General features: G+C 45.7%; 2 protein-coding genes across 3 annotated transcripts; both read left to right on the top strand.

Annotated features, from left to right (window-relative positions):
* Positions 1–1,860: 1,860 nt before the first annotated feature.
* Positions 1,861–23,123, top strand: LOC149355822 (TNF receptor-associated factor 6-like). 2 transcript variants are annotated; one of them, XM_089577695.1, is made up of 2 exons: positions 1,861–2,192; positions 21,526–23,123. In XM_089577695.1, exons 1-2 carry the CDS (start codon positions 1,908–1,910, stop codon positions 22,603–22,605), a joined length of 1,365 nt encoding a protein of 454 aa, XP_089433821.1. In that variant the 5' UTR covers positions 1,861–1,907; the 3' UTR covers positions 22,606–23,123. The 2 variants fall into 2 exon arrangements, with proteins under 2 accessions (XP_089433821.1, XP_089433822.1); XM_089577696.1 differs by lacking the exon at positions 1,861–2,192 and adding an exon at positions 16,766–17,333.
* On the top strand, positions 6,237–14,925 carry LOC149355823 (uncharacterized). Its single transcript, XM_089575357.1, has 2 exons — positions 6,237–6,491; positions 13,479–14,925. The coding sequence occupies exons 1-2, from the start codon at positions 6,237–6,239 to the stop codon at positions 14,607–14,609; spliced, it is 1,386 nt and encodes a 461-aa protein (XP_089431483.1). The 3' UTR covers positions 14,610–14,925.
* Positions 23,124–23,532: the final 409 nt, after the last annotated feature.

Here is a 23,532-nt window from a genome sequence, read left to right as displayed (position 1 = left end):
CCTAAAAGGGTACCTAAAGCAGGGCACGCCGGAGAAGGGAATATACGGCTCTGGGCACGCCGCTTGCCGCATCGAAAGCGAAGGGCCTCTGCTCCGCAGCGCCCCCGCGCCGCTGCGGTCGGCGCATGTACTAGAGGGCGAACACAATCTGTGCGCGCTCTCCGCCGCGGCGGGCGGCCAGTGTCAACACCTAAATATATTCTTACACCGTGCGTTAGACGAAACCCCGGAGGGCGGTGTTAAGAGGGAGAAAGCACGCGGGCGAGAGTGAAGGCGCACAGGGAGAAGGAAGAGAAATAGCGGGGAGGAGAGAAGTCCAGTGTTTGCAGATGAAGCCGGCGCCCGGGCGGGAAATTCAAACTGGACTCGGGACAGCCCAAACCAACGTTTTTAGATCCCTTTCAGTTTCAAAGCTGCGGTGCGCGGATTGTCGCCTTTCCGTTTCCTTCCGTGCGGTGGCGCTCGCCACGCTGTTTGCCCGACCAGCGTGGCCCTTCGCGTCTACGACATGGTCGCCGCCGCCTGATTTGGAGCAGCCAGCAGATATCAGCATAGAAGATATCAGCTGTCCTGTGCCAGTTGTTGGCAGTGACGCTTATGTTACAGTATACAAAAGCTTCAAGCAAGGGTGCTTAACGCATCCCACCAAAAAGATGCTAGAGTTTACCAACATTGTAAACAAAGCAATCCCGATTTCTTTGAAGAAAGGTCCCGTGTTTGAAAGGGACGTTTTTTGGGAGCTGCTAGACGAGCTTGTACATCAAAACCTTGTTCGGCTTGGATGTGCAGAGCATATGGCCACTTTTACATGCCAAGTGCTGCATTTTGTCATAGTGACAGGCGTCCACTTCTAGGCGAGAGACGTGAACCGTCGGCTAGAGAACAGAGAAATATTGTCATTGCAAATAAAAAAGCTCGCCTTCAAGTAGCCATTCCCTCCGTGCTTCCGACTTAGTGTGTCTGCATGTAATGCTTGTCTGTGTTCAATGAAATTAACATTCTAATAATGAAAGTGCAGTACGCTGCTCCTGTCTGTGCTATCATTGCAAATAAAAAGCTCTTCTATAGTTATTCCCTCCCAACATGCAGCTAAGTGTGTCTAAATTTATACTTGTGTTCTCTGAAATTGGAATTCTAAAGAACGTGCAAAATGCTGCTTGCATGTGCGGTGCTTCGTTGATAATATAGCGCGGAATTTCGTGACTGATCTAGAAGCGGAACATCGCTAGTTTTATCCTTTCATTAATGTTTCGTGCATTCTCCCGAAGAAATATTGATAGCTCTACTCCAACATACGCATATCATCAGCGCTAAACGTCGCAAACGTGATGCGATAAAGCGCAATGCAAACGATTGTTGTTTTGCGAACTGGCATCAGCCTGCTCTTTATCTCACCCTTACTAGTCAGGCGAAACAGTTCTTCAACCATGCGACCGAAGTTTCAACGTGACAGCTCCAAAAGTACAGCAAATTTGAGTTCGACGTGTTCGCTCCGAATGTTATCGCGGATGAGAACAGGCTGTCACAGCAACTGCCAAGCGCGAGCGCTCCGGCGCCTCCGGGCCGACAGCGACAGCAGCGCCGCGTGGTGAGTGGAAGCGGACGGGGGCCGCTTTCTCGGGCGCGGCGCGGGGGAGCTTGCAAACTGAAAGGGATCTAAAAACGTTGGCCCAAACAGCATTCAATATCTGCGTGCCTACACACCACCAACAAGAAGACAGGCTCGGTGAAGCAGACATTTCGGCACGCAAAAGAAACGGGAGCTGAACTCGAATAGGATATCACATTGATGGTAACCTTGACGACGGGAAGAAGCAGAGAGGGAGGGAAACGCTGATAATAAAGGGCCGTTGTCGGAGCGGCGCAGCATATATTCAGAGCTGAGCGCTGGAACGTCGTAGGCCAAGATGGCTACCGAAAGTGTGCTATACACGCTTGCCGGGTTCGCCTCAGAGCTCGACCGGAGGCCGCTGCACTTCGTGAGGCCGCTTCCACGGATCAGTGTGTGCGGTGCCTGCTCTCTGGTGCGCCCAGCGACGGCAGTTCTCTCCTGCATGCACGTTGTGTGCGGGTCTTGTTACGAGCAGTGCGCGCAGGACGGCACGCTCGTCTGTCCCCTGGATGGCCTGCAGTGCCCGGAAGAAGACGTCGAATGGAAGGAGTGGTCAGCCGACGACCTGCTCAAGAGACAGGTGAGCCAAGTGGACAGCGAATACAGGTGGCAGGTCCGGGCAGTCTCATGTTAGAGTTACGAAACGCCAGTGGGTGACATACGTAGCCGGTTCGTCTATAACTGAGTGGCTGGCGCTATCAAGGCTACTTTTGAAACTTACTGCTTTACTTAGTTTATTTCCAGTGCTTAAGTGTACCTGTAAAGGGGTTTCTCGTGAGGGTGGGGTGTGTCTAATTATGTCGGAAATGTCCAGTTCAGTGCTTGAAGTGATCATGGATACAATGAAATCTAGCAGCAGAGTGAAGGTCATTCCAGCCCTTAGACGGTCGTGCTAAATATGAAGAGAGCTCGGCCTACGAACCAGCTGAGGGTGGATGTACAGGTGCACCAAAAGTAAAATGGAGCCCGCGAGAGGGTAACAAAACTGGAAAAAAATTACAAGCCAGTGCGCTCTATCAGCAGATGCGCAGCAGATAACGAGGGGCCGTCGGCACATCCGGCTGACCCATCACGAAGGTCTTATGGTCGGCTTATCGCCGGCACCAGCGAAGCCGCACCGCTACCATCATTGCTCGCCAGGGGCGCTTTCCATTGCTTCATGCAAGCGTTTACTGTTTGCCCGCATCGTGGAGAAAAGCGGGCCTTCGGCGGCGCGCGCTTCCTGCTTCGTCAAGATAGCCACCATTTTCAGTCTGCATGACCGCCTTGGTTTGCGCTTCACTGGCGGCGAGTTTCTTGTGTTAAGATATATAAACGCTTCTGCATCCGTTTCGCAAGTGTGGTAGGGAAAAAAAGAATAGCAAGCGTGTATTTCCTCCTTTTTCTTCGCCGATATGCCGATATGCTTAGCCGATATGAAAACCATCGCCGATATGCTCGCCATGTATGTCGATGCCGAACACAAGACCTGGGACGTCATCTTGCCTTACGTAGTCTTCGCCTACAAGACCGTAGTGCAGGAGACCGCCCAGATGACGCCTTTTAGGCTCGTCCATGGCAGAGAGGCCACGACCACGCTGGACGCCATGCTGCCGAACGTTACCGAGGAAGATAACGTCGACGTCGCCGCCTACCTACAACGCGCAGAAGAAGCCCGGAGACTTGCCCGATTGAGGATCAAAGACCAGCAGCGGACCGACGCCACACGCTACAACCTACGAAGACGCAACGCGGAATAAAAGCCAGGAGACCGAGTCTGGGTTTGGACGCCCATTTGCCGCCGAGGATTGAGCGAAAAGCTTTTGCGACGCTATTTCGGCGATTCTACTTTGTGCCAGAGAGTTCTAGAACCTTCCACGCTTGATCTCGAAGGTTCGCTATCAGCTTTAAAAAGAGCACGGCCGACAGCGGCGGGCATTCTGTTCGACAACCGCCGAGCACGCTTGTTGCTACTCCGCCGCCGAGTGATTCAGTTCTTTGCGGGCGCAAGTCAGCCCGAATAAGAGTTCCGTTTCAAAGACATCCTCGTTGTTTTCCTGTTCGCGGCACTGCAGTCACCACTACGTGACAATACAAATAGATGATCAACGGCTTAGCACTTGTTTCAGCACGAATTGGCTTTCTTGCACCGGAGAAAACAACTCCACAATTTTTCACAGAAAAGAACGTCTCTGCGTGAGTCGTCCTCGATCGGCTACATTTCGAACATCTATTTATATCACAAATACAGCGCAGCCAATGCATGCATGCTGATCTTTTTTTCACGCTTTCCCGGGAGCCCAACAAAATTTTGAGCGCACTTGCTAAACAAACTCGCCGCCAAGTGCAGCGTTGTTTGTTTGAAGTTATAGTTGTTTATTTTATCGACTGCAATAATTGGGATAAATAAGACAAGAATAATTAAAGAGCTCATGGCAATACCCTATTTGGACGCAATATTGAACTTGAGTGACAATGCTCGATTTTTATACTGCTGAAAATCCGAGCGGATCAAGCCGAAAACAGAAATGTACTCAAAACCTTGAGATAAATATGTGTAGCGAAGGGTTTTGGTATTGAAGAAACCGATTCCTTTTTAGCGATAGCTAGAATGTTATTTACAATCAACTCATTTACTCCCTTCAGCAGAATATAGAACAGTAGCACTCGTCTTTCGTAATGAATAATTTTTCTATTTATACTGATATTAAAGATCAGTAATCAATGGGTAATTACTTCCTTATTACATATCAGTAATGATTTTTTTCAGACGAGGCTACTTTTAAGTGTGTTATTTGTTTATTTGTTTCAGTCAAAGCAGGTATAGTTTTGTGCCTCTATTGCTGCATGCACCCAATTAGTTTCATTTTATTTTCTTTCTGCTAGCCAAATGTTTTTACTGGCAAGAGTCGCATTGGCGCATATTCGTCTCGATAACTAATGAACGTTTTGCTCAGAAAGTCACTGAGCGTTACGTTTTAAGCGTACCTTGCTGGAGTTTTGCACTTAATGCCAAATTTTTGCTTTGGTTTCAAAACCAAATATATTACAGAAACAGCTTCCGCCTCCTCTCCCCACTTCTCGACATTCATTGTGGTAGCTGTGGTGCATGCGCCAATCGGCTGCTGAGTCCCAAATGCATGCGACCGGATTCTGGCCGCGGCGGCCGCACTTTCATGCGGTCGAAATGTAAAAACTCCCGCGTGCTGTACGACGTCAGTGCACGTTTATTTACTTATTTTTCAAATACACCTCGGCTGCCCTTCGGAGGCCAAGGCGCGAGTGGCTTCAGAACACCCTATAGTCGGATACAACTTAAGAATGAAGGGGCTTTTCCCCGTCTAAGGACCCCACTCCATCCAAAGGCGTCGGCCAATTCTCATGACCCTGCTAGGGTGGCAATGCAAGGAGCGGTGCCACAATGGAGAGAGGGGCCTATCCCCGACAATGGAGGGAGGAGTGCAGAAAGTTGGGCAAGTTGTAAACATTCATGATGGGTTTCAAAGCGCGACAAGACGGAGACGAAAGAAACACACACGACAAGCGCTTTCAGAATAGAACGATCAGAAAGATTGAAGTTAGAACATATAACAGAGCCCGATGTACTAGAAATGCATTGAAGGAGTGCAGAAAGTTGGGCAAGTTGGTAAACATTCATGATGGGTTTCAAACCGCGACAAGACGGAGACGAAAGGAAGAAACACACACGACAAGCGCTTTCAGAATAGAAGGATCAGAAAGATTGAAGTTAGAACATATAACAGAGCCCGATGTACTAGAAATGCATTGAAGGAGTGCAGAAAGTTGGGCAAGTTGGTAAACATTCATGATGGGTTTCAAAGCGCGACAAGACGGAGACGAAAGGACGAAACACACACGACAGGCGCTTTCGTGTGTGTTTCTTCCTTTCGTCTCCGTCTTGTCGCGCTTTGAAACCCATCATGAATGGAGGGAGGGACTATCTTCTTTCATGTAGCACTCCCTGGTTTGTCACCCTGGCAGGGTCACGAGAATCGGCTGACGCCATTGGCTGGAGGGGGGTCCTTTGACGGGGAAAAGCCGCTTCGTTCTCAACTTGTATCCGACGATAATGACGCTTACATAGAATAGTAAAATAAACATCCGTTCAAAAATTATACTAAAAAAAGACTAAATAACTCCGGAAGGTATGAGAAACCATTGGAGGTTTCTCGTGGCTGATATGCAGCTTTGTGACTTAAAACCCCACAAAGTAACGCCCCCGCGCTTCCCCCTTCCCGCTCGAACGTCCAGTTTTCAGTCTGTTTTATTTACTGTCTGATTGTATCTTTGCTCGAGAATGGTTAACTCGTAGTTATCAATAGAAACGGATCATTCTTTCTTTCACTGGCCCGCACTGCACACTGTACTTTTGTTTCCATCGTCAAAAATTGGCTTTTTTTTCTCGAAATGGCATTCAACGTAATAATCTACCTATCAATCCTGATAGTTATCTATCGGTTACCTCTAATCATCGAACCAATAAATCCTGCCAAGCAAGCCTATTTCCTTTTTTCGCTATATGCATTATTTCTAATTTTATTTTAATTATTGAGCCTTTATCAGGCACTACTTTCCTCACTTCCAGGTTATGTGCTGGAACGAAGAAAACGGCTGCGGTGCTGTGATGGCCGCTTCGGAGATCTCTCAACATTTCCAACGCGACTGCGGACACCACTCCACTCGCTGCCCCAAGTGCGCGGCCTCGGTTCTCTGCAGCGACGTCTGCGCGCACCTGAGATCGAACTGTGCAAACCAGGGGGCGCCTCCTGCACCGGAATGCGGGGGACAGGTTGTGCGCCGAGACGAGTCACGTGCTTCGACAGCTTCGAGCCGAGTGTTGGAAGAGCAAGCCCGTGAAATGAAGGCCCTTCTCGAGCAGGTGCTTAGTGAGAGCAGAGCGCTAGGCGACCGACTGAACGAAATCTCGCACGGTCAGAACGCCTCCACAGAGACGCTGCAGCGCGATCTGTCGCAAGCAACACGTCAAATCAACGACACTTCAACGCAAAGCATTCGCGAAATTACCGCGTCTAATGACGAGATGAAACGGTCATTGTACAACACTGTCTCCACTAGGATGGGCGCATTGGAAGAGACACTTAGTAGCGAGTTGGTAAGTGCGACCCGAGAGAACGGTGACAAATGCTCACGGCTTGCAGCTGCCGTCGACAATGCAAAAGCTGAAACATTGGACAGCATTGGCCTCGTTGTTGGGCACAATAAGCTACAAGTGCAGCACTGCGAGTTTTATGTAAACGGTGTGGAGCCACTCAAACAAGAAGCGTTGGAGGTGGGGTGTGCTCCTTATTCCAGCCAGCGGGTGTACTTGCGCGGCTACTGCATTTCACCTGGAATTGCATTCATAAAATATGGCGAATCTGTGATCCTGTGTTTGGGGTTCCAACTACACAAGGGTGAAATGGACGACTTTATTCAGTGGCCACTCGAGCACCGAATGAGGCTGAGCGTCGTGCACCCACAAGAAGGCGCAAAATGCCAGCTCGAAGTGAAACCGTGGCGTACATCCAAATATAATCAGAGGCCTTCAGAATCATCTAACGTGTCTGGTTATTCTGAATACCCGTCGCTTAACCTAGGCGACCTCACCCGCGACGGCTACGTGCACGGAGACCAGCTTCGATTAATATTTGAGTTGCTGCTATGAACCACACTTGCTCGAGAAAGAAAAGTGCAGTTTCTTAAATGAAAGACCCTAACGTGGATCACGTGAGCTTAAGCTATAATGAAATCCTAGAGAATTAGTAAAGCTGGATCAATCGTTGCACTTATTCAAACGCGTACATGTGCCCACAAAAGTTTTCGAACGCTGAAACCACACAAAAAAAAGCTGAATTTCCTTGCTACGTCGCGGCGCTGCCAGGAATTCAGAAGTTTGTCCTTCAGATCGCGTAGGAAAGTACGGAGCACATGCATCAGTTCGACACTGCATGCTTATACTGCTCAGGTATTAAGCCTTCTTTTAATCCTCGTGTTCCCAAAACTTTTGTGGGCACCTGTAGGTCGCTCCAGTAGTGCTTTATTTCTCATGTTCATGAGAGCGGTGGAATACTAATCGTTAGAAATTATGCTTTGCAAAAATAAAACTCTGTCTTTTGCATCACCGTTGACGTCCGAAAAAATCTTAATTATGTTTCCTAGTCAAGTGGTTTAAAGGTTCTTATAGTTTACTTCTAAATTATTGCAGCGACGACGACTGTTGGAAATATAGCTTAGCCTGCAAATTCAGATTTAGAGGTAACCACTATCATTATGCATATAATTGTTTTAAATTTGGAAGCGTAACCTTCAGCGCCGATGATTAACAAATTTTCTTCATTTCTCACGTGATTTGCAAATTGCTCTACTGCGTAGCAATGACAGCGATGCCCAAAAATTACGTCACTCCATCGCACATGCACCACCTCACCGGCGCGTAGCTTTCGAATTCCCTAATTAATGATGAATATTTTTTAAGCCACGGGGACGAAGGTAATCGATTTTAAGTAGTTATTAATGCTTACTACAGCTATTACTAGGAGGCAGCTACACATCTTTGAGACCAGGCGCCGATCTGTAATGAGCAAAAAGTTATGTTCCAGTCGCAGTTCAGTAGCTCACAATTTAACTTCATTCTCTTCCTTCTTTCCTGATGTCGGTCAGATGTGGTGCAGAAGCAATCTTTAAACCTGAAAACTATATTTTTTTAAACGCTAATAGAACCGTTCGATATCTACCAGGAAAAAATGTCATTACGAGCGCTACATGCACATTTCCTTGCAGCCAACATCACATGATTCTCTTGTATGATTGCGTTTTGTGTTTTTCTTGGTCCCTTTTATTTTTTATTGGAGCTTTGTTTTTGTGTAAAATGACTTCTAATTTCTGCTACCACTAAAGATAACGTTTTTCCAAGATGTTAAAAACTTAAAATGATTAAACTGAACGTGTTTCAATCTGAGCGTGTTCGAAATTTTTATGTTTAAAACCTGATGTGTTCTAGAATGTGTGTTTGGAATGTATTTGAAACTGCATGTGCTTTTATTTGTAGTGTTTTTGTTCTTTAGGGTGGAAATTTTAGGTCTCTGAGGTGAAGTGTGAAATTGAATCCTGTAAAATCTGTACGAGCACTGCTGTCGAACTGTACATCGAGGGGGCCGGGATTTGTCAAGCCGCAGTTATGAGGCTTTTACCCGTCACCCCCTTTTCTCGTTAAAAGAGAAAATAAAGACGATTTTCATTTTTTCTCGGAAACTGACGGTATGAAGGAGCGTAAGTGTTTCCACTGTTCAAACTGTCTTGTAACCGCAAGTCTGAACTAAACCATGAAAACTTTTTCTAAAATAAAGTTATCTTGCGTTTTTTCGTTTTAAGTTTGAGATTATTGACGTTGTTGGATGGAGGGACATAATATATACAAAACAGATATATATGAGAGTAACCTTTTCCCCGCCGGCCGTTGTCTGAATTTAAAGTGGCAGCAGTTAATTTTAGCACTTTTAGTAATATGGGTGTCGTCCTGTTCTGTCATTATATTGGAGCGATTATAACGCGCACGTCATTCCTTATTCACCCCAACAATCATACAACCTGTACCGCCGTCCCGAAAATCAGCAACGTTATCCTAGAATGTAGCACAGACTCATGCGGCATAAAACCCCAACACCCAACCAAACTGCACACCCGCTGGCTTTTTACTGCACGCGGTGCTCCTACACTCGAGCACGCGGAACTCGAACACAGGAAAGAGGATTTTCGGTGAACAAAGTTAAAACTACCACTGAAAATAGCTTTAGTTTTACGGTTTGAGCATCCGCCTCGCATGCGGGAGGTGGGGGGTTCGATCCCCAGTGCCGCAGGGTACCCACCGATGATACAATGAGTGCAAGCTTTCCCCTGCCTGGTGCTCGGCTTCTGTACGGTGAAATACTTGAGAAATGGGTCTCTGACCCCACATTAAGTAGAATATACATCCTTGTGCCTTGGCGCTCTTTGGCGACAGATGCCCTTGCGCCTTGTTGAAACTCGCAGACGCAGAACCACTTGCAGATAGAAGGAAGAAAGCCCGTCTGAACTTCCTTCATTCATTATACTTTTCTAGACTTGGTATCCGACCTGAAAATTACATCGTTAATGATTCAACACGAGCCTCGCGCCATAAGCATGCCCTTAGCCTGAAACCTATTTTTGCACCCACAAATACATACAAGCTTTTTTTTTCCGAGAACAGTTTCTCAATGGAATGCTCTACCGGAGAACTCTCCATTGGTTTGTAATCATTTTTGATATTTCACTGCTGGGTTAGTAGCTGTACTGTAACGGTGTTTTCTATTGTAATTTTTCGTTGCTTCTTTTGTGGTATTTATATTGTTCGGTACTATCACACTTGCTTTGCTTTTTCCCCCTGTATGTATTTCCCTCTCCTGCTTGGACATACAGCATGGCCGCAGTATTCAATAAATAAATAAATTTAAAAAATTTCGCCATCATCATCATCGACAGTTTTAGTTTTACTTCTGAGCTTGTAACTTTAGGGGTTGCGTACCGGTCACAAAGACACTTTTTTGTGAACTGAAGCATTTTAATAGATAACACAAGTTTGCTGTCGTCAGGATAGACAGGCTTGGTCCTGCTGTAGATGCAGGCAAGTTCCGAAAAAGCGATTTCTGTCTCGATGTATACCAGGCGTTTCAGGAAAGACTAAATTCTCAAAATTAGCTTTTAGAGGTAAAAATATCGTTTCTTCAGCATACTATTACCATTGCTGGTGGACACCAGAAAACCAATGAATCGTCTTAAGTAGTAAGGTATTTAATTCATTTTTAATAATTGTTTTTAACTGGTAGTGTTAGACTCCTAGTTGCAATTAGAGATTTGCAGCCGGTCGTTAGTAATAGCCATATCAGTTTTCATAATTTCGAAATCACGAGTACCCCTGGCGCTGCGGCTCCACAAAATTTGTCTCCTTTGGCTTGTTACATGCACTGGAAAGGTTGATTTGGTCATGCTTTTCCAAAGCTCATTTATTTTGGCACGTTGTTACGAAATTGACTAACGTCCGGATACAAATCTCTGACTGCGACCAGTTGTATAGGTGTGATAGTTAATAAGTTAATTATCCGAAAATAGTTAGCCAGAGCACTACTTAAGACAAATCATCGGCTTTCCGGTGTCCGCAAACACTGCCAATACTTTACCGCGAAAGCCGTACTTTAACCTCAAAAAGCACATTTTTAAAATTAAGTCTTCCGGGAACACCTGTAATAGAACAGTGTGGAAAGGTGAGGCTGTTATTAGGGGAATTTTCGTTGCGACCGCTAGATTTTTTTGTTTAATTTCGTGTTATTCATTTCAATTCTTGTCACTGCTATTACTATGGTATACTGTACAAACAGCAGGCATCGATCTTTGCAATGAATAGTAAAGCATGGGATGTGTGCACAGGCACAATACGCCGCAGTGGTGCGCTGACAGAGAACCAGCTATTGCCATGAAGAGAAGATAAATAGCACAACGCATGTCCCAATTGTCACCAGTTAAGCTAAGAAAAAAGCTAATAAAACACTAATTCCATTTTTTTGAATCCAAACACCTGTTAGGGGGGCCCCACGGAAAAAGGTGAAATGCTTCACGTTCAGAATCTATCATGCCACCATCAAGGGGGAGTATACTTTCGACGCGCATCCTGTACTCTTATCTTTCTCAAGCTTCACGAGGAAAGAATAGCGTGCTAGCCATTCTGCAGCACAGCCCCCCCCCCCTTTTTTATCGAAATGAAGGGGTGTAGTACAAGCTCAAGATATATCCATTGTTGGCTTGGGATAGCGGCTTTTGTGTGGACAGACACCAATGAGAGGTGGTTTTCCTGCATTGCAAATTGTCGAAGAAATAAAAAAAGTTTCAATGGCTTGCACTAATGTCATGACGATCTCCATTTTGGTAGACTAGAACATCAATAAAACAACGAAAAGAAAGGAAGGCGCAAATAATGGATCACGATGCAGAATTAAAGCGCTCATAATCAGGCTTGAGGCGCAAAACATGCGCAACATAAGGGCGTGCACGGCACCGCAGTGCTGCCTTCGCTCATTCGGGAACGACTTTCTAGTCCAGTTCACCTATTTGTCGAAGTATGTTGTAAGTTTCCCAAGTATCGCCGTAATAGTTTTATTTCGAAAGCAATCGCTCACGAAGTCGAATCGGGTCTTCAGGATGTGCCTGGCTTGGCTTGACCGTGAGGGCGATCCTAACGCAGACGGTCGACGCAGCCGATCGCAACTTGCTGCGGCAGCTTGTGCAGGAGGGTGAGGGCGCTCCCCTCACGCGGAGGTACATAGAGCCATGTAGAGGTGGAACTTTGGCAGCTGCGTGGTATCGGGTTTCATGCACCCGAGTGCACTGGGCGGGTGAAGTGAGCGGGCTGGTTTTTTCAACTTCACAAAGTCAGCATCTTGGCTCGATCCCAATAGATACTTTTAGCTGGCCGTACGCAGTGAGCGGCTCCGCGGGTAACGAATGCGCATGCGCACACCGCTACGTACCTTGTAGCGTATTGCGTGCGTACGCACGCTACAAGCCATAGCGCGCGTGCGCGACGGGCAAGTTACGGGATGCGTTGACAAGATGGCGGCACCCTGCTCACCCGCTTCGGAAAAATACTTGTCGCCGCTGCATTCTTCGATGCGATAGCTCGCTCGAAATGCTTCCTGTTCGCTTTTATTTCGCGCACTCTCGCCCACACGCAGAGGTATGAGCGACAACAAGCCACTATTTTTTCAGGAAATTGGCGAGGTTCCTGCTCTTCGGCCTAACTAAATGCGGAGTGTCTTCCTCTTAGTAACATGATCTGGCGATGCAGTTCTCTTACTTTTAGTCAGGTTTTATATTTTATTCTATTGAGATTGTTTTGCTTGTTTTTAGCAAAGAAAAAAGCCTCGTAATGCACCCACCTGTGCTATCGTCAATAATTACAGGGGGGGGGGGATGAATTCAACTTAGCGGGTTTATGTGCTTTGACGTCTTGTCACTATAGGGCAAGACTGGTTACACGTACACCTGAGGGACGCTATGGCATTCTCGCTATTTCGACAAGCTACGTGCACTGGAGAGGTTGCTTTATCTGCAAGCTTCTCGAAAGCGTATGTATTTTGGAGTGATGTACCCAAACGTTGTTGGGCCACAGCGCCGAGGGTAACAGCGGTTTCTAAACTCTAATAAATTTTATGGACATTGCTTATGGTAGGCTAGGTGCCTCTGAGTAATTAAGGAACCTGACAGAAACAGTTAAAAAGCTAACGGTTCAATCTTTCTAAGCCAGCCTGCTAGTTAGCACGTCTTACCGCTATTCTGATGAACTGCACCACTTACAACACTATGCCGAAAAAAGCGCTCTTCTAACTCAAAAAGCCCGTTTATAAATACTGTGTAAAATCTTATTGGAAACACATGCCCTGTATGTGGAAGCGATCTCACGGTAACCAACGTTTTATTTGTGTGCATAAACTTGAAAAACTGAAGGCAAAAGAAGTTTAAATTGATTTTAAAATCAGCACGTTCTTTTTCACGTAACATTGTTTTCATGCAAAAATGCCCTTTTTTATTTGTCCATTGTTTTGAGACTACTACGTGAAGCTAATGGAGCAAATAAAGAATACCTTCTGATCAAATGCAGTCTATACAAGACAACGGACATTGCTAACCCCATAGCCGTAGTTTCTTACGCGCCATAAAGGCCAACAGGATACAACAAAACACAAAAGGTTGCCTCTGAGAGCGCGTTTAGCAGTGCACGAACGCAGTCATGACGCTAAGCGCATGAAGGGTTATTCTGCAGGATGGCTCCGCACAAACTGTTATCTGGTATTGGTAGGTGAAATGCTGGAACCAAGAAAATGGCTGCGCGGACGTGATGGCCGCTTCAGAGATCTGGCAGCATTTCCAACGGGAGTGTGGTCACTACTCGGTCTCCTGCCCCAAGTGCTCGGCCACCGTTGTCCGCAGAGACGTGGGTACGCACCTGAGATCAGAGTGTCATGCCCTGGAGACACCCTTCACGTCGGAATGCTATGGACACTCAACTTTCAGGATCGAAACGGGGATTTTGTCTTCCTTCAAGAGAGCATTGAAACAGCAGGGATGTGAAATAAGACCCTTCTTCGAGCGATTCCCTGTTGACAGGAGTTCACGTGACAACAAACTCAACGAAACTTGCCACAGCGTGAACGCCTTCAAAGAAACGCTGAGGCAAGAATTGATCGCTTTAAATGAAAGCTTGAAAGGATTGCCGGAGCTAATGAAAGACAGTTTGGACAGTTTCGCAGACAGAGTGCGCGAAGTCGTGGCTTGCAATAAGCAAATGAAGGAATGTCTGGAAGGAAGAAAGGAGCAAACAGAAAATCTTGCCAGCTCTATAAACGCAGTAACCGAAAGACTGAAAAAGGACCTTGTGATTTCGACCAGTCTAAAAGCTGACAGGCTGGCGCAGATTGCTGACGCCGTCGACGCATGCACGGAAAGGAGTGAGAAGACATTGCTCTGGACCAAAGAACAGTTCTGGATTTCTGGCCTGCACGTGGACCACTGCGTCTTTTTTGTCAAAGGTGTGGAAGCCCTTAACGAAGCCGCTTTGAGAACCGGCTCTGCTAACTATGCCGGTGGGAAGGTATACCTCCGCGGCTACTGCATATCACCCGGGGTATGGTTCGAGAAAGAAGGGGATTTGGTGATGTTATACCCGGCTGTCCAGCTGCACAAGGGTGACATGGACAATTCTATTACGTGGCCATTTGCGTACAACATTAAGCTGAGCGTGGTGCATCCGATGTCCGGGGCAAAATGCATAAACGTTGTTACACTGAGCCCATTCGGAAACCTTGAAAGGCCTACAAATTCAAGTAATGAGCTGACTTGGTTTGAGACTTCCTTGAAGCTAGAGGACCTTACCCGTGACGGCTATGTGCACCACGACTGGCTTCGTGTGAAGTGGGAGCTGCTGATTTGAGCTACACTGCAATAAGATCAGAAGCCCCTACGATATCCAGTTTAACTGCCTGTCTTTTAACCTGATCAGCAAGGGTTCTGCAGTTTCAGTTAGTTCAATGCTGGAGCCCTTTCCGCCAGAACTGGAAGCTATAGAGAGACATTAGCCTTTGATTATATGAGCCAGGCTCGACTGATTACAACAGTATATAAAGTCTGTTGCATGCAATTCATAGCTGCTCAGATCTTTCCTTGGACAACCTGTACGAGATTGCAACTTCCACACCATTTTTTTTATTAAGGCAGTAATTACCCATTGACGTCCACCTAAGCGCAGCCATACGACTACAAAGGAAAGCTATACAGCTTTGTCAGATATAGCTTCCTCAGAAACTTCGCAGTTGAAGAAAAATTCTTCCTGGTCCGGGGCTCCTTATTATAAATCGACTACACCTTGAGGGATTCCTTATACATTTGACGACCATTTTTTTTCTGCCCTAAGCTCGATTGTCGACATATACGAAGGATGTACGAACTTAGTGTAAATATCTAGTGATGTTCACATGATACCAGTTTAAGGTTATGGGGCTTCCACCTTGCACATTTAAGAGGAGCGACCTTCTTCCGGCGTTCCCCAGGATTGCATGTCGAAGCAGGAAGGCGTGCCTCCTTGATTGGGGAGAAGTAACGAAGGGGAACGCGTCTTTAATAGGAATGACAATGCGTCGATTTGTTCTTGCTCTCTGATCATCTCGGATACTCCCTTTGACACAGTCGCGGATACCTTACGAAAAAAAAGAAACAATGCCTTTCTCTTAATATTAGACTCAATTGGTGTGAGTACATGCGTATTTTCTCTTGTGTAGAGGAATCTCCCTCATGTCGTTCTGGTCAGGCAACAGAAATGTTTTGTGCTATAGTCTTTTACGTGCTCGTTTGCTTTGTTTTCATTTAGGAGAGCAATAGCTTTGAAAAACTTAGAGATCACATTGGCTACCTGCATTGGAGCAATGAGGAAGCGAAACGTCCACATACTATATCGACGTCCGTGGCTTTTGTGACGTCCACATACAATATCGTCGTCCATAGCTGTTTTGATCTCTTTTTTCACGTTTTTTCGTGTTCAGGCAATACACTAATTGCTCGTCATGCACAAAATTTTCCCATGGTAACATTTTCTCACACACTATTTGTAACAATCACAGTTTTACACATTTATCTTGAAAGAGCGATGTAATCATGGGGAAAGAAATTGCGGCCACTTATTGTTGACGCGAAAGAGCCGTATAATGTTCTCACTGAAATAAAGCTTGAAACTTGACTCTGCAGCAGTGTTTTTTTTTTCAGGTTTAACTTCGCATGGCCATGAAGGCTAACTTTCCTCATTTGTCGCTCTTGCTTCAAATGCGAGCTTCAGCGCTGAAAATGAGATACCAACAAACGCGCATGGTGTTTCGAATCTTTGTGGACTTTGCATTTCATCAATACTATCGTACAACATGTAGTTTAGACCGAAGTACGCTAGATTGACTCATGAAGATACCCAGGGTTTTTGAAAGAAATGTGGTCGGTTTCCTTGGCCCAGTTAAATCGCTGAGGTGGTGCCACAGGGACCTGAGTTCTTTATCTGATTTTCGTTTTGTGGTGTTTCTTCATTAGATGAGCAATGTTCCTGTTGGTCGAGGTGCTTCCCTCTAGCTCCTTCGCAGTTATGCAGCGACGACCATTGTCGTCTTGACCTCGAAGCCTAACGGACGGATCCTGCCTCAGGCGACGCTTCTCACCTCTTTCTTCTACACCTCTCAATTCTTTTCCTTCTTCATATGCGGTGACGTCACGAAGCTGCTGATTACATCACCACTTATCCAGGACGGTGTCCACTAGACAGCTTCTCGCCCTCAAATTTGTTCAGGTAAACACAAAATAGAGAATTTATGGTCCGAGTACGAAATGATTTGGTTACAGAACGGAACACCACTAGAAGAGTCATGGATGGTTCTTTTACGTGCACTGGGATTTCAAAGTACATGGGCCTTTAGAATTTCATCTCCACCGAAACCGGACAGCTAAGGCCGAATTTCGATGGAGGCGAAATTCCAGAGGCCCGTGTACTGTGCGATTTCGGTGCATGTTAAAGAACCCCAGTTGGTCAAAATTTCCGAAGCCGTTCACTACGGCGTCATTCACAGCCTCAGTCACTGTGGGATGTTTTAAACACCAATCAACCGAATAACGTACGCCTGAGCCAGAAAGTTGATATGGGTCGCGGGCAGAAAGCCGCTCGGTGCGCGTAAACGCGCGCTAAGTCAAGCGACGACCGTGATGTGAGATATAAAAACCGTGATTGTAGCCATGGCAACCGGCAAAAAAAAAGGAAAGGAAAGATGAAACCGCGTCTTGGCAGGGGCGGTAATCGGCGTTTTGATAGCTTTCTGAGCAGCTGCACGAGACGGCGTGAACGATGTCTGCTCGAGGCCAGCAGTGCACGTTGGTAGGCTTCGCCGCTGACCTGGACTGGAGACCCCTGCGCTTCATGAAACCGATTCCGCAGAGCAGGATATGCCGCGCCTGTGGACTGGTGTGCAGGAAGACAGCACTGTTCCCCTGCATGCACCTGTTGTGCCTGTTCTGCTACGACCAGTGCAGTGGCGACGGGGACCGGGTGTGCCCTCTGGATGACCAGCACTTCCTGGAAGCAGACGTCATCTGGACCGAGTGTCCTTCCGTCGAGATGCTGAAAAGAGAGGTGGGGGCATACTGATTTTCGAAAGGATGACAGTCATTTGATCAATTCAGTTCACTTCGGTTTATTTTCTTAAAGACCCCTATTCAGGTGTATTACATAAGGGGTGGGGCTATGCATATAACATGAGGTTTAATTTTCTCACATCAGCTGCGTTATCTCTTGGTGGAATCTTGATGAACAGGTAATGGCTGCGACTTGAACTGAACTTCTGAATTTCCTGAGCTTCTTGTAATGTCATCATTACTCTGACTACGAGAATGCAGGACAAAGGCCTCTCCCCTGTCTCTCCAATTACCCTTCTCCTTTGCCTGCTGCAGCCACCGTATCCCCGCAAACTTCTTAATCTCATCCGCACAACTAACTTTCTGCCGCCCTCTCCTACATCTGCCTTCTCTTGAAATCCACTCCGTTACCCTTAAGTAGCATCGATAATCTTGCCTTCGCATTACATGCCCTGCCGAAGTCCATGTAAATTCAGCTCAATTCAGTTAATTTCTAAGCTTTTGCTGGTGGCTTTCTGGATAAACGCTGAGAGCAGCTTAACTAAGTCCAGGCAACCGCTACAAGTGACAGCCCATATAGCAAACGTAATAATAAAATAGAACCATGAATGTTTACAAAAAATAGTGAAAATTGGTCATATGCATCATAGAAGAAACATAACGAAGAAAAACAAGCATAACAAGCATTTTGCATACAGTATTAACAACGCTGTAAATAGTAGAAGATTGCTGTACTAAACGCGTCACTTTATTGGAAGAAACATTACAACCATTTGCGCAAAAATAACACAATACGTTCACAAATAATGCATTGATAATCGAAAGCAAAACGACACATACTCATTCATAGTTTTACAGAATAGTTCTTAAGTTTTTTTCTGGTGTAGCCAGCAGGGTTAAAAGTATTCAAAGTGCCGGGCAGGTTATCAGGTAAAGATTCCAATTTGTAGTTACGAAAATATGGTCTTGTCCATGTATCCAGCTTTCTTGTATTGACAGGAATTTGGCGCAGTTCTAAGGATGCTGAAGTTGATAATTTCTTCCATCGGTGGAAAAAATGCATTGCTTCCAGAAGACGGCACTCATATAGATTGTCCACGCCAATAATGTTTTATTTTGGAAAATTTGTGGTGTGGGACAGGGCCTTTTAAGCTTAGCATTCAAACGAACCACTCTTTTTCGTAGTATGATTAATTTCTCCACATTAGTCAGTCTCCTCGTAGCCCATATCAAGCTGCAGCAAGTAAATGAGAGTGGCTAGTGCATAACATTACATTTTAAAGACAGAGTGCTGCGACTTCGTGAAAGTGCACCCACAACAAAAAGTTTTTGGCAGAGATAGTCGATGTGTGTTTCCCAACTCAAGTTAGATGAAAAATATGCTACTAGTGTTCTATCCTCTTGAATAATGTCCACGGTGTACACCGTGATAATGCCAATCACCTGTCCGTCAAAACTTAGCGCATAATTGTGGTCCAAGCCGGAAAAATTGATTTCTCCTCAGATGTCATAAACCCGCGTTTATTCCCTGATCCAATCTTCCCCCTTCCTGTTCCTTATCGTTACATCATTTCCTTTGCTTGCTGCGCTATATCCTCTGTTTAAGAGGGACCTTGTTCGTTAGCTTCTGTGTTTCTGCCCCATAGGAGAAGATTCTGTACTACCGGTAACATTCTGTACCGATAATGTTCTGTACTAGGACATAAATGATTCGCAGTCAGCGAAATTCACTGTGTAACGGGATAATTTCTGTGGTATTGTTAAGTTTGTTGCCTTCACGAAGAAACTAGATCGATGGATGCTAAAAAAATCTCTGCCGTCTTAACGCTGCTACTACTTTTGAAATCCTTAGTTCTTTAATTAGTTTATTTCCAGTACCTAACAATACATGTAAAGGGGTTTAACGGTGGGGTGGGTGTTTCTAATTATGTACGAGTTGTTCAGTTCACTGCTTGAGATGGTCATAGATACAATGGAATCTAGCAGCAGAGTGAAGCTCATTCCAGTCCTTGGACGTTCGTGCTAAATATGAACGAAGATGGGCCGATGAACAAGCTTAGGGTGGATGTTGCAGGTGCACCAAAAGTAAAACGGAGCTCGCGCGCGGTGGTCAGACTGGTCAAAACCGCTTGTCATCGCGCTTTATCAGCAGATGCGCGGCAAAGAGCGAGGGCCTGTCGGCATATCCGGTTGGCCCATCTCGATTTTTCTGATTCCCGCCTTATCGCCGGCACCAGCGAAGCTGCGCCCCTACCTCACTTCTCGGCGGGGGCGCTTTTCAGTGTTTCATGCAAGCGTTTATTGTTTGCCCGCATCAAGAGGAAAAGCTGTCCTTCGGCGCCGTGCGCTTTCTGCGTCGTCAGGAATGGCGCCATTTTTAGTCTTCGTGAGCGCCTTGGTACGCGCTTCAGAGGCAGCCAGTTTCTTGCGCTCATATAGAAACGCTTCTCCATCCGTTTCGACGGTGCGGTATGAAAAAAAAAGAATAGCATGCGTGTATTGCCTCCTTTGTCTTAATGATACAAATAGAAGATCAACGGCGCAGCAAGCGAGGTAATTTAAGACCACTTGCTTCAGCATAAATTGGCATTCTTACCCCGCACATAACAGTTATACTGATTTCCATAGAAAATAAAGTTGTCTCTGCGTGATTCGTCCTCGATCACTTATATATTGAGAACGTCGTTTTATATCACAAAGCCAGCGCAGCCATTACATGCATGCTAAATCTTTTTTTCACGCGTTCTCTTGGTCCAAGCAAGATTTTGAGCGCACTTGCCAATCAAACTCACCGCAAAGTGAAGCGTTGTTTATTTGTTGTTATAGTTTTTTATTTTATCGATTGCAGGAATAGGGATAAATGAGACCAGAATAATGAAGGAGTTCATGACAATACCCTATTTGGACACAATTGTGAACTTGAGTAACAATGCTCGATTTTTATACTGCCGAAAATGCAAGCGGACCAAGCCAAAATCAGAAATGCACTCGAAACCTTGAGATAATTAATGCTGTAGCGGAGAGCTTTGGTACTGAACAAACCGATCCATTATTAGCGATAGCCAGAATGTTACTTGCAATAAACTCATTTACTCCCTTCAGAAGAATCTTGAACACTAGTAGCTCTCTTGAGTAATTAAGAATTTTTTTCTCTTTGTATCGATATTCAAGATCAGTAATTATTTTTTTCTAGACAAGGGTGTTATTTATTTATTTCTTTCATTCAAAGCAGGTATACTTATGTCTCTATTGCTGCATGCACCAAATTCCTTCCCGTTTATTTTCATTCCAGCTGAACGCCTTTACAGGCGAGAATTGCATTGGTGCATATTAATCTCGATAGCTAATCAAGGTTTTTGATCACGAAGTCGTTTAATGTTAGGTTTTAAACATACCTTGCAGGAGTTTTGCATTTAATGCCAATTTTTTGCTTCAGGTCACAACCAAATATATTGCATAAAGAGCTTTCCTCTCCTCGCCTCAGTTCTCAGCATTCGTTGTGGAAGCATAGTGGATGTGGCCTTCGGCTGCTGAGCCCCAAATGCATGCGACCGGATTCTGGCCTCGGCGGCCGCACTTTCATGCAGCTGTACGATGTCAGTGCTCGTTTATTTGCTAATTTTTCAAATACTCCCGGCTAGCCCTCGGAGGCCAAGGCGCGAGCACCGACAGAACACTCTAATGACGCTTACATAGAATAGTGAAATGAACATTAGAAAAAAAAGACTTGAAAAAAGACCTTAAATGACTGCGGGAGTAATGAGAACCCCATGGAGCTTTCTCGTGGCTGATATGCGGCTTTGCGGATTAAAACCCCACTAAGTATCCCCCCCACCCCTCGCTCTAACCTCCAGATTTCAGTCTATATTTTCTTTTATGTCTGATTTCCTCTTAGCTCGAGAATCGTCAACTGGGAGTTGTCAATGGAAACAGCTTACTCTTTCTTTCAGTGGTCCGCACTGCATGCTGTAGTTGCGTTTCCATTGTAAAAAATTGCCTTTTTTCCCGAAATGGCATTCAACATAATTATCTATACTTATCAATCCTGATATTTAACTATCAGTTACCTCTAATCTTCGAACCAATAAATCCTGGAAAGCAAGCCTATTTCCTTCTGCCGTTATATGCATTAGTTCAAAGTATATTTTAATTATTGAGCCTTTATGATCCACTGATTTCCTCACTTCCAGGTTATGTGCTGGAACGAAGAAAACGGCTGCCCTGCTGTAATGGCCGCTTCTGAGATCTCTCAACATTTCCAGCGCGACTGCGGACACCACTCCACTCGCTGCCCCAAGTGCGCGGCCTCGGTTCTCTGCAGCGACGTCTGCGCGCACCTGAGGTCGAGCTGTGCAAACCAGGGGGCGCCTCCTGCGCCGCAATGCGGAGAAATGGTTGTGCGCAGAGACGAGCCACCTGCTTCGACAGCTTCGAGCCGAGTGTTAGAAGAGCAAGCCCGCGAAATGAAGGCCCTTCTGGAGCAGGTGGTTAGTGAGAGCAGAGCACTGGGCGACCGTCTGAGCGAAATCTCGCACGGCCAGAACGCCTCCACAGAGACGCTGAAGCACGAACTGTCGCAAGCAACACGCCAAAGTATTCGCGAAATAACCGCGTCTAATGAGGAGATGAAACGGTCAACAATCAACACTGTCTCTACTAGGATGGGCGCATTGGAAGAGACACTCAGAGGCGACTTTGTGAATGTGATGCGAGAGAACGGTGACAGATGCTCAAGGCTTGCAGGTGCCATCGACGCCGCAAAAGCTGAAGCGAAAGAAAATTTCCAGAAAACATTGGACAGCGTTGGCCTCATTGTTGGGCAAAATAAGCTACAAGTACAGCACTGCGAATTTTTTGTAAACGGTGTGGAACTACTCAAAGAAAAAGCATTCGAGGTGGGGTATGCTCCTTATTTCAGCGAGCGGATGTACCTGGGCGGCTACTGCATCTCACCTGGAATCACGTTCAGAAAAGATGGCGAATCTCTGACCCTGTATTTGCGTTTACATGTTCACAAGGGGGACATGGACAGCTTTATTCAATGGCCACTCGAGCACCGAATGAGGCTTAGCGTCGTGCACCCAAAAGAACACGCAAAATGCCAGCTCGAAGTGAAACCATGGCGTACACATATGCTTATTCAGAGGCCTTTAGAATCATCCAACAAGCCTGGTTATTTTTTATCCCCCTCCCTCAACCTTGCCGACCTCACCCGCGACGGCTACGTGCACGAAGACCAGCTTCGATTAATATTTGAGCTTCTGCTGTGAATCACACTTGCTCGAGAGACAAAGTGCACATTCTCATCTGAAACTCAGATAACGTGGGTCGCGTGATTTCATGCTACAATATACTACAGGAGAATTAGTCCAGTCAGAGCATTCTCTGCACTAACTGGGATGCGTACGTCGCTCCTGTAGTGCTTTATTTACCCTGTGTATGATAGGAGTTGAATACTAATCGTTAAAAGTTGTTGTTTGCAAAGGTTAAACTTTGGCTTTTCCATCACCGTTGACGTCCGGAAAAAGCTGAATTATGTTCTCTCTAATTGTTAACTTCCTTTCAATAACAGAGAGGAGGACTGCAGCAAGTATAGCTTTAGCCTGCAAATTCAGATTGAGAGTGATCCACTATTATTAGGCATATGACTGTTTTAAATTTGGAAAGGTGTTCACTTTTGGCGCTGTGGCTGGACAAATTTGCTCCATTTCTCATGCGATTTGAAAACTGTGGGGTTTCGTAGCAGCGACAGCGATGCCCATAAAATGACGTCACTCCATAGCACTTGTGCCACCTCACCGGAGCGCAATTTTTTAATTCCCCGATAAACTATCAATATTTTTTATGCCACCGGGACGAAAGTTATCGATTTTACGCAGTGAAGATGCTTATTACAGCTTTTACTGGGAGGCAGCTACACATCTCTAATTGTAACCAGGTGCCGATCTGTAATGGCTAAAAAGTTACCTTTAAGTCGCAGTTAACTTGCTTGCAAATTTACTTCATTCGCTTCTCTTCTGATGTTGGTCATATGTGGTGCAGAAGCCATCAATCAACCTGAAAACTTCTATTTGTAAACGCTAATAGCAGCCTTCCCTTAAACTGACGGTATGGAGCAGCCCAACTCTTTCCACTGTTCAAAGTGTCTGTTGTAACCGCAACTCTGAACTAAACGAATGAAACTTTTTCTAAAATAA

Source organism: Amblyomma mixtum, chromosome 3 (genome assembly GCF_055824585.1).
Source record: "Amblyomma mixtum isolate Tamu chromosome 3, ASM5582458v1, whole genome shotgun sequence".
Taxonomy (NCBI): Eukaryota; Metazoa; Arthropoda; class Arachnida; order Ixodida; family Ixodidae; genus Amblyomma; species Amblyomma mixtum.
The sequence above is the reverse complement of the archived record's forward strand: the minus strand, read 5'-3'. Positions and strand labels throughout refer to the sequence as shown.

Bases quoted from the DNA above. Each gene is read 5' to 3' on its own strand.
- LOC149355822 (XM_089577695.1), top strand. From the start codon at position 1,908: ATGGCTACCGAAAGTGTGCTATACACGCTTGCCGGGTTCGCCTCAGAG. The intron at 2,193-21,525 runs GTGAGCCAAGTG...CCTCACTTCCAG, and splicing joins ACGACCTGCTCAAGAGACAG to GTTATGTGCTGGAACGAAGA.
- LOC149355823 (XM_089575357.1), top strand. From the start codon at position 6,237: ATGGCCGCTTCGGAGATCTCTCAACATTTCCAACGCGACTGCGGACAC. The intron at 6,492-13,478 runs GTGCTTAGTGAG...TGGTATTGGTAG, and splicing joins TGAAGGCCCTTCTCGAGCAG to GTGAAATGCTGGAACCAAGA.